The 17337-nt window shown below is 38.5% G+C and overlaps 1 protein-coding gene across 3 annotated transcripts in view; it reads right to left on the bottom strand.

Annotated features, from left to right (window-relative positions):
- ST18 (ST18 C2H2C-type zinc finger transcription factor) overlaps positions 1 to 17337 on the bottom strand; it is a 166824-nt gene that overhangs the window by 17547 nt on the left and 131940 nt on the right. For 2 of the 3 annotated variants that reach the window (XM_067467428.1, XM_067467427.1), the window contains exons 12-17: positions 15166 to 15278; positions 10349 to 10417; positions 5473 to 5535; positions 3487 to 3555; positions 2987 to 3049; positions 2809 to 2889 (exon numbers count right to left, since the gene is read on the bottom strand). In XM_067467428.1, the coding sequence (XP_067323529.1) occupies positions 2809 to 2889; positions 2987 to 3049; positions 3487 to 3555; positions 5473 to 5535; positions 10349 to 10417; positions 15166 to 15278 (458 nt within the window). The remainder of the gene's footprint in view (positions 1 to 2808; positions 2890 to 2986; positions 3050 to 3486; positions 3556 to 5472; positions 5536 to 10348; positions 10418 to 15165; positions 15279 to 17337) is intronic. The other variant, XM_060775297.2, reaches the window with a different exon arrangement.

Here is a 17337-nt window from a genome sequence, read left to right as displayed (position 1 = left end):
TAGTCCAAAATGTAACTTTTCAAAAATCTATTCCTTTGCTCCCAAAGCTGAGGAGCTCCATTATGTAGTACCCTCTTGAGCTAACACAGTTCCTTAAGGCATAAAACGTAACTTTTCACATTTTATTTAGATTTACAGTTGAGGAGAAGAGATAATATATGTTCATGAATCTGACATCAAGGGCCCTTCTACACAGGCTCGAGTCCTGATAGAAACTGAGATTTTATGTCCCATTTACTCTTGGGATTGAGGCCATACAGCTGGTCCAAATTCTGTGCCTTTGAAGAGGAAGGGCTACATGCCCTCCCAGGTCAACCAAAGGTTGACTCACGATGGTGTCTAACCAGCCCTCACCCCCTTTCCCATTTGCCCTCCAAACTTTACAGAGGGGGCCGAGCATGCAGCCAGGCCTCTCTGTTAAGTTTAGGGGGCAAATGGAGCTGGGAAGGAAGGATGGGTGTCCCATCCCACTCCTTTGAGCTCTTAGGTCCCAAAGAACTGGGATGGCAATGGGGATCTACCCCTGGGGTCATGGAAAGGGTTCCCAGGAGTCAGTCCCCACAGGCCCAGTACCTCCAACAGATCTGGACCTTTCAGTAAGATCCAGATCTGTTGAGGTGTTTTATTTATTCAAAGTAAACTGAGAAATCAGAGTTTACTTTGGCTTAATCAGTGCTAACCTGAGAGGTTGTTTGGACACTTCATGTTAACCCATGATGGGTCGCAGATTTTGGACCTGTGTAGAAGGGCCCAAAGCTGAATATTCTTTGTGATATATAATTCAAATTATATGTCCGCAACATTGTTCAGGAGACGGCAACAAAGTACGTCCCAAAGAAAAAGAAAACCAAGAAGGCAAAGTGGTTGTCTGCTGAGACACTGGAAGTAGCCCAAGAAAGGAGGAAAGCAAAAGGAAACAGTGATAGTAAGGGGAGATATGCCCAGTTAAATGCGCAATTCCAGAGGTTAGCCAGAAGAGATAAGAAACTATTTTTAAATAAGCAATGCATGGAAGTGGAAGAAGACAACAGAATAGGAAGGACAAGAGACCTCTTCCAGAAAATTAGAAACATTGGAGGTAAATTTCAGGCAAAAATTGGTATGATAAGAAACAAAGATGGCAGGGACCTAACAGAAGCTGAAGAGATCAAGAGAAGGTGGCGAGACTATACAGAAGATCTGTATAGAAAGGATAATAATATTGAGGATAGTTATGACGGTGTGGTGAATGAATTAGAACCAGACATCCTGAGGAGTGAGGTTGAATGGGCCTTAAGAAGCATTGCTAACAACAAGGCAGCAGGAGACGACGGGATCCCAGCTGAACTGTTTAAAATCTTAAAAGATGATGCTGTCAAGGTGATGCATGCCATTTGCCAGCAAATATGGAAAACACAAGAATGGCCATCAGACTGGAAAAAATCAACTTACATCCCCATACCAAAAAAGGGAAATGCGAAAGACTGCTCCAACTTCCGTACAGTGGCTCTTATTTCTCATGCCAGTAAGGTAATGCTCAAGATCCTGCAAGGAAGACTCCAGCAATACATGGAGCGAGAGTTGCCAGATGTTCAAGCTGGGTTTAGAAAAGGCAGAGGAACGAGAGACCAGATTGCCAATATCCGCTGGATAATGGAGAAAGGCAGGGAGTTTCAGAAAAACATCTACTTCTGCTTCATTGACTATGCTAAAGCCTTTGACTGTGTGGATCATAATAAATTGTGGCAAGTTCTTAGTGGGATGGGCATCCCAAGCCACCTTGTCTCTCTCCTGAGGAATCTGTACAAGGACCAAGTAGCAACAGTCAGAACTGACCACGGAACAACAGACTGGTTCAAGATTGGGAAAGGCGTACGGCAAGGCTGCATACTCTCACCCAACCTTTTTAACTTGTATGCAGAACACATCATGCGATGTGCGGGGCTGGATGAATGCAAAGCTGGGGTGAAAATTGCTGGAAGAAACATTAACAACCTCAGATATGCAGATGACACCACCCTGATGGCCGAAAGCGAGGAGGAGCTGAGGCGCCTTCTAATCAAGGTGAAAGAAGAAAGCGCAAAAGCCGGGTTGCAGCTAAACGTCAAAAAAACCAAGATTATGGCAACAAGAATGATTGACAACTGGAAAATAGAGGGAGAAACCGTGGAGGCTGTGACAGACTTTGTATTTCTAGGTGTAAAGATTACTGCAGATGCAGATTGTGGCCAGGAAATCAGAAGACGCTTACTTTTTGGGAGGAGAGCAATGTCCAGTCTCGATAAAATAGTGAAGAGTAGAGACATCAGACTTGCAACAAAGATCCGCCTAGTCAAGGCCATGGTATTCCCTGTAGTAACCTACGGATGTGAGAGCTGGACCTTAGGGAAGGCTGAGCGAAGGAAGATCGATGCTTTTGAGCTGTGGTGTTGGAGGAAAGTGCTGAGAGTGCCTTGGACTGCGAGAAGATCCAACCAGTCCATCCTCCAGGAAATAAAGCCCGACTGCTCACTGGAGGGAAAGATACTAGAGACAAAGTTGAAGTACTTTGGTCACATCATGAGGAGACAGGAAAGCCTAGAGAAGACAATTATGCTGGGGAAAGTGGAAGGCAAAAGGAAGAGGGGCCGACCAAGGGCAAGATGGATGGATGGCATCCTTGAAGTGACTGGACTGACCTTGAGGGAGCTGGGGGTGGTAACGGCCGACAGGGAGCTCTGGCGTGGGCTGGTCCATGAGGTCACGAGGAGTCGGAGACGACTGAACGAATGAACAACAACAAAATTCAAATGGTGAGGAGCAATGCCAAGTTTTTTCTACTTCACTTACTTTAGTTCAGGGTCTTCTTTCTCCTCTTTCGTAGGAGTCAGTTTGAGACTGCCTTTCCTGGCCCGAGGACAACCAGATAAGCTGAAATCAAGTACACAAAATGGATCAATTAATTCCTCTTGGTTTGTAATGTAATTTCCAGTGGCTTTTGAGTCCCAATAAAATAAAGAATACTTACCTTCTGTGTGAGGCATAGTTTCCAGTCACATGACCAGAGCCATCACATCCAGGAGTAGGACACCTATACAACAAAGTGGAAAAGGTGGGAAAAAATGACCCTTTCAAGCCAATGAGACCTAACCAACTTAGCTAATTAGACAGGAGATGCAAAGATGTTGAGGCATGTGCACATGTACATCTATGGGTGTGTACACACACTTATGTAAGAAATATAGTATTATTATTTAGACATTCATAAAGCAGTGAAATTATGAGAAGAGGAGTTATACAAGCCCCAACTCCCCCCTTTTAAATTTTTGTTGTCCTCCTCCTGTGTTGAACACTAGATGCATGGAGAGACCTTCACAATTACAAAAGACCCTCTCCATTGGAACAAAACTCTGTTCTGTAGGATGCAAAACATCTCACTTGTCGCTAAACAAGTAAGACCGAGGGTTGACTTGTTAATGGAACAAAAGTAGTTATCATCCCTTCCACTTCTTCAGAAATTCTACTCACTTAAGCTCTTGAGAGTTGGCAGCCATCAAGGATTTCAATGTTTTGTCAGCCAATGGGCAGCCAGAAACACTAGGAAAAAATTAAATAGTTTTTATTGATTATGTTATTAAAAATCATATAGTCATGTGTTATCATTCTGCTGCTGCTGCTATCCCTACCACTAGTACTATTAATGACCAGGGCAGGACCCAATATGTTCTTTCCTTGGACCCTACATTTTCCACCAAAATCTGCCTTGGCTCGCCTCCCATTAGATCACTATTAAGTGAGATTGCAATGCCAAAATAGCAAAACAATACTCCAAATTTCAGATTATAATTTTTATAATGATGCATTATTGGTAAAGCTATAGGCATTCTAAACCTTGACTAGCTGAGGAGCTCGGCATGTCTCAACCCAACTCATAACTCCCACTGTTCAAAACACACACACACAAACTTCTATACTGGGGTGCTGTGTGGCGGTATGTCCATGTTCTAGCGGCAATTTCCCTGCATTTGTGGTTGGCATCTTCAGAGGATCTGATGGTGCTAAAGCAAGTTGAGTATATATATCTGTGGAATGTTCAGGGTGGGAGAAAGAACCAATGTCTATTAAGTGTGAAGAGTGGGATCCATTCATTGCCCTGTGGATTTCAATAGATTCTCTGTGTAGTCTGACAAAGTGGTTGTCAGAGTGGTCCAGAATTTCTGTGTTTTCAAATAATATTCTGTGCCCAGCTTGGTTTATCAAGTGCTCTGCTATAACTGACTCCTCTTGTTGAATTAGTCTGCAGTGCTTTTCATGTTCTTTGATTCATGTCTGGTTGCTGCGTTTGGTGGTCCCTATATAGACTTGTCCACAGCTGCATGATATATGGTAGACTTCTGCAGTGGTCATAGGATCCCTCTTATTGTTTGCCAACCATAGCATTTGTTGAATTTTCTTAGTGGGTCTGTAGATTGTTTATAGGTTATATTTCTTCATCAGCTTCCATATGCTGTCAGTGGATTCCTTGATGTATGATAAGAACACTTTCCCTCTAGGTGGCTCTTCATCTTTATTTCTGTGGCTTGTTCTAGGTCTTGCAACTCTTCTGGTGTCCGCAGAAGAGTAACCATTAGCCTGTAGAGCCTAGCTTAAGTGATCTAGTTCATCTTGAAGAGGGTGGGGTTCACAGATTCTGTTTGCACAGTCCACCAGAACTTTAATTGTGCTCCTTATTGTCCTGGATGATGATTGGAGTTTTTATGTAGATATCTAGCTGTGTGTGTAGTTTTTCCGTATACTGTGTGGTCCAATTGTTTGTTTGTCTTGCAGATGACCAGGATATCTAGAAATGACAGTTTTCCTTCATTTTCTTTTTCCATAGTAAATTGGATGTATGGATGGATGTTGTCAATATGGTCCAAAAACTTATTTAGTTCTTCATGTTTGAAATGGTGAATGTATCACCCACATAACAGAACCATATAGTGGGATTTTTGTTGTGATTTCCAGGGCTTGTTTCTGCTTCTAGGCCAGTGGTTTTCAACCTGGGGTCCCCAGATGTTTTTGGCCTTCAGCTCCCAGAAATCCTAACAGCTGGTAAACTGGCTGGGATTTCTGGAAGTTGTAAGCCAAAAACATCTGGGGACCCCAGGTTGAAAACCACTGTTCTAGCCCTCACTATTGACTATGCAATCAGTTACTTGCATGCTAATGGATGAATCCCACTCAAACACTTGTAAATCAAGCTTGCTAATTGCATCCTTCACACTTGGTTAATAGACATTGGTTCTTTCTCCCACACTGGACATTCCACAGGAATATACACTTGTTTTGCCAGTTTCAGTTGCCAAACACAGATGCCAAACACAGATGCGAAACATCAGGAGGAAATGCTTATAGAACACAGCCATGCAGCCCAGAAACCACACAACACCCCAGTGATTCCAGCCGTGAAAGCCTTCTACAATACTTTTAAAAAATATTTCCTTGTTAATGTCTCCCACATTTTCCTTTTACCTGCGGTGTGATGCATAGTTTCCTGTCACATGACCACTGCCATCACAACCTGGCGTTGGACACCTATCAAAAGAAAATGAAGGGAAATTACACTTGTATGGTCACTTCGATTAAAGGGGTCTTATTTAATTACAAAATCAATATACTAACTACAACTTCTAGCACATTGTAAAATAAATATACCAATAACTATATATTAGTGGTCTCTCCACTGTTGTTGTCTACTGAAGTACATTCCTATGTGCAGAAATGCTAACTTGTTCAGGTAGGAACTGGCCTTGTGATAGTAATCTGGAATGGATCCCCCCACAATAGTATATTTTTCATCAATAATACAAATGATATCATGACAATAAAAATGAATATGAATGGTAGCAAGCTGGTCCATAGCCAGGAAAAACAATTAGTGTGTGTGTATGTGGAAACCAGTTTTTAAATTTTTTTACCGAATCATGAAGAGTTGGTCCATAACACAAAATAATTTAGCCTTTGGGCTGATATGGGCAGGATAGAAATAATGTAAATAAATAAATAAATTTAAATTCTATGACATTTTATATTTTTATATGGGCTTGATTAAATAAAATTTTTATTTTAGCTACAAAGCTTCTTTTAAAAATCTGAAAATAACTCTTAATTGGTAATTTGGTGGTTACAAAAGAATACCACAATACCTGTTGGAAACACTTGAAAATTGTGTCAATTTGACAAAAATCAGGCTCAATCGATAAACTATGGTGGACATTCAAAAGTGCAAGTACAGTCAGTCTTTCTTGCCCCATTCTGCTTCTTATGTTTTCAAATATTTAAGAATTAAATATGACCTTTGTAATGTTTTGTTAAACTGAAGAGATAATGACAGAAACTTTCTTAGCATGTGTATGATTACTACAAATTCAGCATTCAGAACAGCTAAAAGAAGGTGTCCAATTTGGGAAGAAGTGTCACTCTTGTACAGAAGACTCGCTTTTAGTTCTTCAAGTGGTCTCACCACCACACTGTACAGTTCAACAAAACATAAACTGCATCATGTCACTCAACCCAACAGGATTAACAAAGCAGCAACAGGTTCTTTGTTCTTGATTCAGAGAAACAGTCTTTTATATTTTTCTTCAACAGTTCCTATCTGATGGATGATGCTCTGAAGAAATTGCATTCAGATGATATTGTTCCTTGGCAGTTTCAGACAAGTGGAATGCTGCAAGTTTTTGCTAAGGTCAGATTTAGTGAGCGAGCACTGCAGTGGATGTATGCAGCCTTTGGATACTGCTGTGACATAATTGCCTGTGCATCACAAATGTGACCACTAATATTAGCAGCTCCATCATAACCCTGTCCATACAAGTATTGGAAGTTCAGCCCAATTTTTTCAAGTGTTTTCAAGATAAAACCTGTAAGTTCTCCACCTTTCATATTATTTATCTTCACAAAGCTTATAAAGTTTTTTTTCTTATTCCCGAAGCTTAAATATCAACATACATTGCTGAGAGTGATAACTGTTTTGAGGTACTCACATCCAAAGTTTCATCTCCCAAAACAGAGAAAAACTGATGCATTGCATCTTTCAACATTTTTTTTCAATTATCTTGCTACTACAAATGTCTATTATTTCATTCTAGTGGCATGCAAAATTCCGTTGGTAGATTCAGATTTCAGATAATTTGGGAGATCCGGCATCTGACCCACTGGAAACAGACCAGGAAAAACCCCATCGGCTTACAGCCATTAATGTGTCCTATAAGTGTAGCAAGGTTCATCCTGATAGCCCTAAATATGATGGAGAAATTAGCCTCTTACTGAATCTTACTGGAATAAAAATGGAACTCACGGTTTCAAATTACGAATCTGAACGGCCTCCTTCCTAATCTCCGAGAATCTTCCCAAAAACAGAACCAAAAATTGAACAGATTTCTGCCGTTTTGCACATCCCTTTATTTTGTATTTGAGGATTAGTACACTGAGCAATCATAGCTGCAGTTTTGAGAGGGCCTTTCAGGTCAGTGTCTCCGGATCTGGCATAAGATCCCAACAAGGTCCTAAAATTACCATCATTGTGCAAAGGTTCTTCACAGCTAATGGGTCCTGAATCATTGTTTCCTGTTAAAACCAGTTATTGACAACCACAAAGGACTGTAGTTTCTAAAATTGACAAAAGTTTCTTTTTGCTTTCTTCTTTCTTCTTTTTTCTTTTATCATGAAGACTGGTTACAGCAAGACGTTTTCCACTGTGAATTAGCAAGAATTTTTCAGCCAAGTACAAGTTCTTCTAATTGTACTCTGTTTTTTGATGTCCACTGAAGACTTGTATTGCATTTTTCCATCGCACAAATTGTTTAGCAACCAATGCAGTAATCTTCTGATGGCCACATTTATCCCCATTTTCTCCTCCAAACACCACACAGTACTTACTTACAGAGTACACCTTGTACATGAAATGAGGAAAAATCTATTTAACCATTTGGGTTTAAAACTTAAATGTCTCTTATCCACAGGAAATACATATCCTGGCAATAAAGTCTGTGGATTTTGCACTAATTGAGCTTTCACTTGGTTATCAGAAACAGTCTTGTTCATATAAAGTCCAAGGACTAAAAATGACACAGCTTCTTATCTTTGTTCCTGTTCCATGGTTTCTCTGGCAGGACTTGGATTAGACGAACCTGTGGTAGACACCTCAATTTCCAGTTTCCTCAGTTTTCACCTGCAATCCAGATGTACATGTTCTGGGGTCTTCATCAGTACCAGCTGTGGCAATGGTTCTGAACCAGCTGCCTTCTTGGTCTTCAATATTTGGCTTTTACTTTTTTTTGTCATGAACTCAAAAATGTTCAGTTGCTTTGATAGATGTTTAAGCATCTTCTGGAATCAGGTGGATGAAAGGAAACACTAACAGCAACTAACAGGGCTAAAAGTCTCAGTGCAGCAACTCAAGGTAGCAGACAATTGCATCATAAGACAGCTGTGTTTGGAATGGCCCACAGATGCTTTCATGCCTCCCTTTTATACTCCAGTGGGAGGAGCGGACATAAGAGACAGTTCTGAAATGAGGAAGAGCAGGGATGTGATAACTTTCAGGTGTTTAAAAAAAATTTCAAAAACTATTAAAGATAATTACATGGGGTGAGAAACAAATGAAACTACATAATAAAAGCTATAATTATGTTCAGATTTTATGAAAAATGTTGATTAGAATCAATGATACAACATTTTAAAGGTCTCTTATAGATATATTTTCACTTTAAATTGGAATATCTAAAAATCAAGATCTATGATCCATACATATTATTAGATTTTTAGAAACTACATAAAATACCTTTAATCTGGTACCTAGTTATTTAAAAAAAACCTTGATAGTTTAGGAGAAATTAATGTATAAACTTTTAAAGCAAGCACAAATCATCATAGTTATTATAACCTGGAAACATCGTAAACTGTATTTAAATTCAAGTTTTTTGGTGGATTACATTAAAACTTGGTTGTTTCCACTATGTCAGCCATTGCTGCTATTGCAATGTAAATTGGCGGAAAGGTAGTTAATGATAGCTTAAATAAATTATCAAAATTTGGTTGAGATCGTGCTTGCAGTTCTGGAGGAGCTCTAATTTTTGCTCCCCATATACTTATATAAGGATTTGGTTAACCAGTTAAAATTAATGAGTAAACCAGGGTTTTATTTAACCTGGAAAAAAATGGGGGGGGGGGGGTTGGTAGCAAGGATGTTTTTAAAAACTGTATAGAAATAATTTTGGTGTGGTAGTGATATGGTAAAGTAGTTGTTTCAGTCAGCTGCAGCAAAAAACACACACTGTTTTATAGCATGTTGAAGATTTTAAAATGTTACTATGGGAAATGCTTTTGTGGATATTGCCATCAGATGCTTAAAGTGTTTCCTGTAACAGCAAATCATTATATAGGAGTAATTATAAGGAAAGAAATAAGTGAAGATAGGGATGAATGCAAATGCAAAAAAGTACAAAGAATGGAAATAACTGAACGATGCCCATCAACAAAACAATAGGTGAAACATAGCACATATGTTCTTGCAGTCATAAAAACATTTAATATGATAAGAAAACTTGTATCTATTAAAACCTAAGGAGACGAAAAGCAAGTTAATATACAGAAGTGGACCTTTCCTGCTCTAAACAGAAGGGAAAGTGTTGGGTTTTGTTTTATGTTTTTTAAAGGTGCATGTGACATTGGTCCAAGAATATCTGTTACTTCTACTATTACTGGTTGTCAGGTCAGGAGTATCCTAGTTCCTGACTTTTCAGCACCGCTACCTTAGACTTAGGAACAACTCTTTGTAATTTCATGGATATTGGAAGGGATGTTACAAGGGCAGCCCCTATTAGTGTCATTAAGCATGATATATTAAGTAAGCACAGCTACAAAGTATTGAAAATTTACAAATATGAGAATATATGGATATAAATTCAGACTTTCCAAGACATTGGTCTTGCCCTGCATATCTTCTCTTTACCTTGAAGCCTAGAGGAGACAGGCCAGGCCATGAAATCTGAGACCACTAGTTATCACTCATCTATTAGGTTGGTAGTGGACACGATTCAGTTCAATATCCCTATTTTTAGCATTTCAAATTCCTGTAAATCATCTGATCACAATGTACCCCAGCATATATATATAAGCATGTGCATAATAGATTATCGATCAACACTTCATAAGATGGTTATTTTCACAAAAGCTTATGCCATAACAAGACTTGTTAATCTTCAAGATGCCACCCAACACTTGTTTTTATGAGAACAGAACCCTCTGTTTAAAATACACCTTAAAATTGGCTGTACATAAGTCAGATAGTTTTTGTATGAATCGCTTTCATAGACAACATCTCATGTAGTTAGGTCTTGCTTACAAAAGTTCATGCCATGATACATTTGTTAGTCCAGAAGGGTAGCCATCCCAGAGATGTAGCCATGTTTGTCTTTTGCAGCAAAAAGAAAAAGAAAGAGAAAGGAATAAGTCAGTCTTGTGACTTTCTTTAAGGTGCCACAGGACACTTTGATGGTGTTTGGGTAACATTCAGATGCCGTCATGACATTTTGGGGAGGCTACAGATAAGCCAAATGTTAAAGAGGACCCCTTTCACACTACATAGTTGTAGTCCCATGATTGCACTTTAACTGCCATAATCCAAGGGGAAACATAGCACTATAACTATATAGATAATGGGCCCCAGGTTTAGATACAAGGGTAAATGAAGTAAGTACTTGGATTATCTACCTTTTTTCTTCCTTTCTAAGAACATTTAGGAGTTCATCACTAAGGTCAGACAGAGCACTGTTTAGTAACAGGGATGTTCTTTTAAATGTCTTCCAGGGCAACAACAAATAATTAATTATTGTTTTCTTTTATTTAGATTTTTATACATTTTTCTCATATTCGTATTTTGTGTTAGACGTCTGTCTACTGTTTTTATGAATAATATAAATGGTTTACACCTTTACAAAAGGCGATTTACACATAAACCATCATAAAATAAAATATTCCACAGTTTGAAAATACTATCTCACTCTAGTAACAGAATAAAAAATCAGGCATTATTAAAATATTTATGTTTTAAAGTCCACATCATCTGCAACTTGATTGGGGGGTGGGGGTGGGATTACCATCCAGGTCTTTAAGAGCATACTATGCCATTCCCACCCATTCCCATGGGTGGGAATGGCATAGTGATAGGGCCAGCACCACAAAGTTTGATTAAACTTATTGGTATGTCTGCACTTTTAGCTTAGTTGTGAACTCACCAAAACATATTGGTTGGGCAGGATTATATGAGTACAAGCCAGGAATAAGAATTGTGTTGCCTATGAACTATATTCAGCCAACTATACAGTAGCTGTTTCTGAAGCCCCTGGACCCCTGTTTTGTTGTTTCTTGCCTCTCAAAAGCAGACATTGCTACACCTGGAAGCTTCCTGTTCCTCACCTGCTCCCTTTTCCCCACAAACTTCTCCCTGCTTACATTTTTTTTGGAGGAAGACGATTGTGGACTACTGAGGCCCAAAAATTGAGTCTTGTACCCAAAGATTGTTTGTCCTTATTGTAGTGGGAACTTCAATCAAGCATAAAGGTAATGGCTAGTATTCTGAACAGAACAGATTTTGGAATATGAATTGGGAGTAAGATCTTGTGATATATATTAAAGGCTGGTGTGATCTCCTGTTTTGAGTGGCCACCAGGATCATCTGCCACAGTTAAAAAGTAACTGTGTCCTCTCCTCTTCTGTCTTTCAACTGTTTTCAGAATACTGACAGACTATGATTAAAACATGGTTTCAATCACTTCCAAATCAGGAAAGTGTGGTTTAATCTATATTACAAAAGAAGAACTGAAAGCAGAATGTGATCCTGATTTCATGTCCTCATTTTAAAATAAAGGTGAAAACCCGGATCTCCTACATCAGGTGCAATTGAAAAATGTGTCTTGATAAACAAATAACATTGAATGCAGGCAGCAAGGGAGAAGAAGGGGGTGGAGAAAGGGCAGAATACATGGTCACACTACAGATTCTTGATTCAGAAATGTATGATTTAGCAGACCATGACTGCGACCAAAGAAGTAATGGAGGTGAAGACTGAACTTCAGTCAGCTTTAAGACCTCATATCATGCAAAAAAAAAAAAAAAAAAAAAAAAACAACAACAACAACATTTTTTTCAAGAAGGTCCTAAAATATATCAATTTTCTATTTTTACTAATACATTTCTTTTCATTTTTTTAATCCAGGGAGACTAAAAATCCCTTGTTTCTTTAAGCCTATTTATTTATTTATTTATATTGCGTACTAAAATCTGGAAATGTTTGGTCTCTGTTTGGTATTTTTAGCCCAAGGAACTATTTTCAGTTATGCCCTGTGAAGCAAAATTATTTGCTCTTTAAACCTTGAAATGTGGGTCTCCAAGCAATATTTTAAAAATAGACATAGAATGCACAATATTCCTTTAAGCAGTAATACGTCATTTGGACAACTTATTTCACTCTGAGTCATACAGCTGCTCCGGCATAATATAATCACTGGAGAGGCTATTAATATTTCAAAATATGCAATCTATATTTATAATGAGGAAAGTTCATTGTAATTGAGCCTCAGAGTAGAATTTTTCTTTACAATTGCTCTTGTCATTATCGGTACTTCCTCATGATGGAGCCATTTGTATTGTTCACTAACTACCTCTTCTGCCGGTGAATATTTAGCAAATTTCCTCTGCCCTCAGCATTACCTTTAGACTCTTTATATAGCAATACTTAAGTGCTTTAGAATTAAAGTGTGTGGATAAATGTGTTTAGAGTGCATATCAGTATGCTGTGTTCAAAGCAAAAATTATCAATGATTCAAAATCTGTACTAAGGGCACTTTTACCCATACAGTTATAGCTCTATCTTTGACTGCATGGTTGAATCCTATGCCACCCTGGGCTTTCTAGTAAATACTTATTTAATTCTTCAGTGGAAGAAGCTACCCCTCTATTCTGCCTTGGTCAGACCACACCTGGAATATTGTGTCCAATTCTGGACACCACAATTGAAGGGAGATGTTGGAATGTGCCCAGAGGAGGGTGATTAAAATGATCAAGGGTCTGGAAAATGTTTAGCCTTCAGAACAGAAAGCTGAGAGGATACATGATGGCCATGTATAAATATGTGAGGTCATAGGGAGGAGGGAGCAAGCTTGTTTTCTGCTGCTCTGGAGACTAGGATGTGGAACAATGGCTTCAAACTACAGGAATGGAGATTCCACCAAAATATGAGGAAGAACTTCCTAATTGTGAGAGCTGTCCAGCAGTGGAACTCTCTGCCCGGAGTGTGGTGGGAAAAAAGCCTTCTTTGGACAGAGGCTGGGTGGCCATCTGTCGGGGGTGCTTTGAATGCGATTTTCCTGCTTCTTGGCAGGGGGTTGGACTGGATGGCTCATGAGGTCTCTTCCAACTCTATGATTCTACGTAATTTCAGTAGTCTTCTTCTCTTTAAATATGGAACAGTTTTTCAGACTGTTTAAAGTTAGAGATTTATTATGTGAAAAAGGATTGTCCACAGCTTTTTAAAAAAAGGAAAATGCTGTTTATTGCAGGAAAAAAACATGGTTTTCTGTCAGAAACATACATGTGTGCATTTTTCTCAAAATAAATCCCAAACTATGAAGGTTCTTATCAGTCCAAGGTTCTTCTAATCAGGATATCCTGACATTCAAAAAACATGCTTTTCAACCGTTTTTATATTTTGAATATTCTTTCCATCCCTAGTTTGCAATTTCGAGATATGCTAGACTTCTCTGGCAGAGAATTCTAAATACCCTTCCTAGTAGTTAAAGTGGAATCATATAAAGTTCTGATGGTGTAGTGTGGCTAGAGCCATGGTTTGCAGTTATTAAAACTCTAGAACAATTGAACACTTCCTTCTTACATTGCTGAACAGTAATTTCCACCATTCCTAGCCAGCATAGCACATGACAACAAATTGGGAGCTGCAGCCCCAAATGTCCCAAAAGCTCCATATTTTCCATCCTAATATTAAGATGAGCCATTTGCTCCAGCTATTAAAGTAAATTAAATTGTGTGGATAATGGGAATAAAAATCATGTAGTAGGAGATCTTTTAAAAATCCTTCAAAAACAGCTGTTTTGAAAAATGAGGAACTTCTCCTTCCATTCATTTTATTAAGTATTTTTGTTCTTAAAATACAAACAAGGGTACAATATAGTGAGAAATCTTTGAAATAAAGTTCATGTATGCAGCATTAAATCTGGTCCTCCAAGCTGTAACATCTAGAAGTTGAAGATATTTTCCATTTTAAGTTCCATAAGGCAAGAACAAATATAATAGTTTTCATCTTTAACACTTCCAGGTCTCTTATGTAGCTGGTGGACCATGGCCATTAAAAAAATACCCCTGCCCCCTGGGCACTATCTGTCATCTAATGGGAATGGCAAATGACACAACTGTCACTGCTAATTAAAAACACTTTGATATCCCATACTCTAGATCTATTACACCTTCTCAAAACAGCAACAATCAGACTTAGGACTGACACCAAGATCCGCTGCAGGAACTGAGACCATGCAGCCCGTGAACTATGTGTGCCTCCATACATGCCTTTAAGCCTCCCCATTCCATGACTTTTCATGCAACTGGGCAGTCTTCTATAACTCTCTATAATGTCACTCCCATATTGAAATTCTAGATATAAAATGAGCTGGGGTAGGGGGAAAAGGGTATTGCTCTGGCCCAGGACCCATATAGGGCCAATGTGCCACTCAACTCCTGTTACAGAATTATGATTACTTATACCCAACGACTGCTCTTTCTGAATTATTCTGTAAACAGTAACATATTCTTGTTCATTTGCTAGTTTATATGTGCTGAAGGAGGAGTGATCCCATAGAAGTGCAGAAAACAACAGGCATGCCTAAAGCTTTCACCAATTGACCATTGCTTGTGCAATCCAATTTTTGGCAATTCCATCAAGTGGGCCTCACAGTACATGGAATTGATACAAAAGTGCATATATTTTACCCAAAGGTTTCACTATAATTAGAGACTATGGAAAATGTCAGGGCACCCATAGCTTCACAGTCTATAATATGTCCAGATTTTCTGAATTAGCACTATGAAGTACCTGATTGTTCTGAAAGCCAAAATGAAAAAGAATGAAAACCACCAAATGTTTGCACTCACGTGATGAGTTCCTTTTTAAGATCCCGTGAATGGATCTTGGGTTTGGGACTTGGGACAGAGACATCTGAGTATTTCTTTTCCTCCAGATTTTCAGGCCAGTTCGCAGGATCTTTCTGAGATAAGAAAAGAGTTTGTTATTCCAAGCAATGTTATTCCATTGCTTTCTTCAGTAATTCCTACAAATATGTATTTAGCTATTCAAAGAAGACAAGCATATTTTTAGGCCTAATTAGCACAATGCATATTTTGGAATTTGTTTCATGACCGACATGGCTACTACTGCAATTGAAATAAACTTATTGTGTGTACTTCAATGTAACTTATGGTTTTATTCTTCAATACAGGATCTGCGGCTGTTTCAATGTAATCCTCATTATAACAAGATAGAGTGGTCATAATTCAGAAAGTTAAAACAGTGTGCAACCAAGCTCCCAGCCTTCAATTTTGTTTTCAAAATGGAAACAAAATTGCACTTCTGTATGCACAGGCTGTTGTTTGAGAAACTCAAGTATTTGCATCCTTCTTTGGATACTTTCCAGTCTGTTTGTTCCTAAGCAGATATAGGGGGTGGGGTGGCAGCGAAAATGAAATTCCATTAATGTACAGATGGACATTTATATTGATTTCTACAAAGACCACATAATGACAACACAAATAACAGATAATAGCATCTGGCACTTTTAACATTCTAAGCCCTGAAATCTTTGGAGAAATGACAGTTGAACTGAACTGACAGCTTCAGTTATTTCTCAGCATTTCCTCTTTTTGGAGAGTGTTGGCCTTTTCCACATTCATGATCTTTTTCCTTTTAAAGAGGCATCTGGACAGGCCATTTCTCAGCATGCATAGAACACAATATTTTTTTTGAAATTGCCAACAAAACTGACCAACTGTTATGAATAAGATGAGAATACATTTGAAACAGATAGGATAATTATCTTTTTATCCAAAGGGGCAGCTGACATCCTTACAATCCACTAAGACTTTCCTCCCAGGTCTATTGTTGATATCCAGTATTGTTTGGAAGAAATAAATCTCAGACATGGATCATGGTAACATTTCCAATATTCTCTTCATTGAATATATAAATTATATGAAATGTAAAAGCCTTAAAGTGGGACTGTCTGGCCCATAACAGCTTTGTTAAGGACAGACTCTGAAATGTAGAACACTTAAACCTGTGCCCAATTGTTGTGGTTGATTTGCAGAAATAAAATGCCCCCCTAACTGAGAAAAAGATGCATTGTTGGTTGTTGTTGTTGTTATTACATGGACAGCTCCAATCAAACATAAAATTAAACATTCCAAAGTTCTGAAATCATTTTTCAATCCACCAAAATAAATTTCCTGTGTTTTGCATCACTTTTAAAACTGAGTAAAGGGCATTTCAAACCAGGTTTCTTAGGGCCCTTCCACACAGCCCTATATCCCAGAAAATCAAGGCAGAAAATCCCACAATATCTGCTTTGAACTGGGTTATCTGAGTCCACACTCAGATAATGTGTGATTTCCTTCCTTGATATTTTGGGATATAGGACTGTGTGGAAGGTCCCTTAGTAAATTCTCCAAATCTAACATTTAGTGATTTACTCCAAACCTGTGCCAAAGTTTCCAACTCATTTGCCACTTTTGCAATGAAACCCTCCCATTCAATGCCCTCTTCAATCACATCTGACTTGTTTAAGTTCCTCTGCCATCTGAAACAAGTTTTAAAAGAACACAAAATATTTGGAGATGGAAAGGAAGGTAATTGATTCTGTATTAAGTACACTGTTGGATTCTATTCAAAATGTTTAGCAAATAGAATGGTTGCAACAATCCCAAAATAACAGAGGCTTTTCCAATACTCCCCCCCCCCTTTAAAAAATACTTTACACCAGTTTAGGAATCAATAACCTAATTCTCTGAGATGCAAGATACTAGTCACAAACAGCTTGCTGTGAGAAAACAAGGCCATCAGGCAGCATCTAATATGGCCTCCACCTGGCAGCCATTTTGTGTGCACTGTTACTAAGGTATATGGAAAGATAAAAGCTGAATAAACAGTGCTGAATCCTGTTAATTTATCAACATGTCATTCAATTGGCATTATAAGGGCCCGATGCTGATTATTCATCATAAAAGCAAGTCCAACTAACACTCCACTTTGCCTAGATTTGGCATCAATATTTG

Source organism: Anolis sagrei, chromosome 4, assembly GCF_037176765.1.
Source record: "Anolis sagrei isolate rAnoSag1 chromosome 4, rAnoSag1.mat, whole genome shotgun sequence".
NCBI classification, from domain to species: domain Eukaryota; kingdom Metazoa; phylum Chordata; class Lepidosauria; order Squamata; family Dactyloidae; genus Anolis; species Anolis sagrei.
This window is presented reverse-complemented; position numbering and strand designations above follow the sequence as displayed.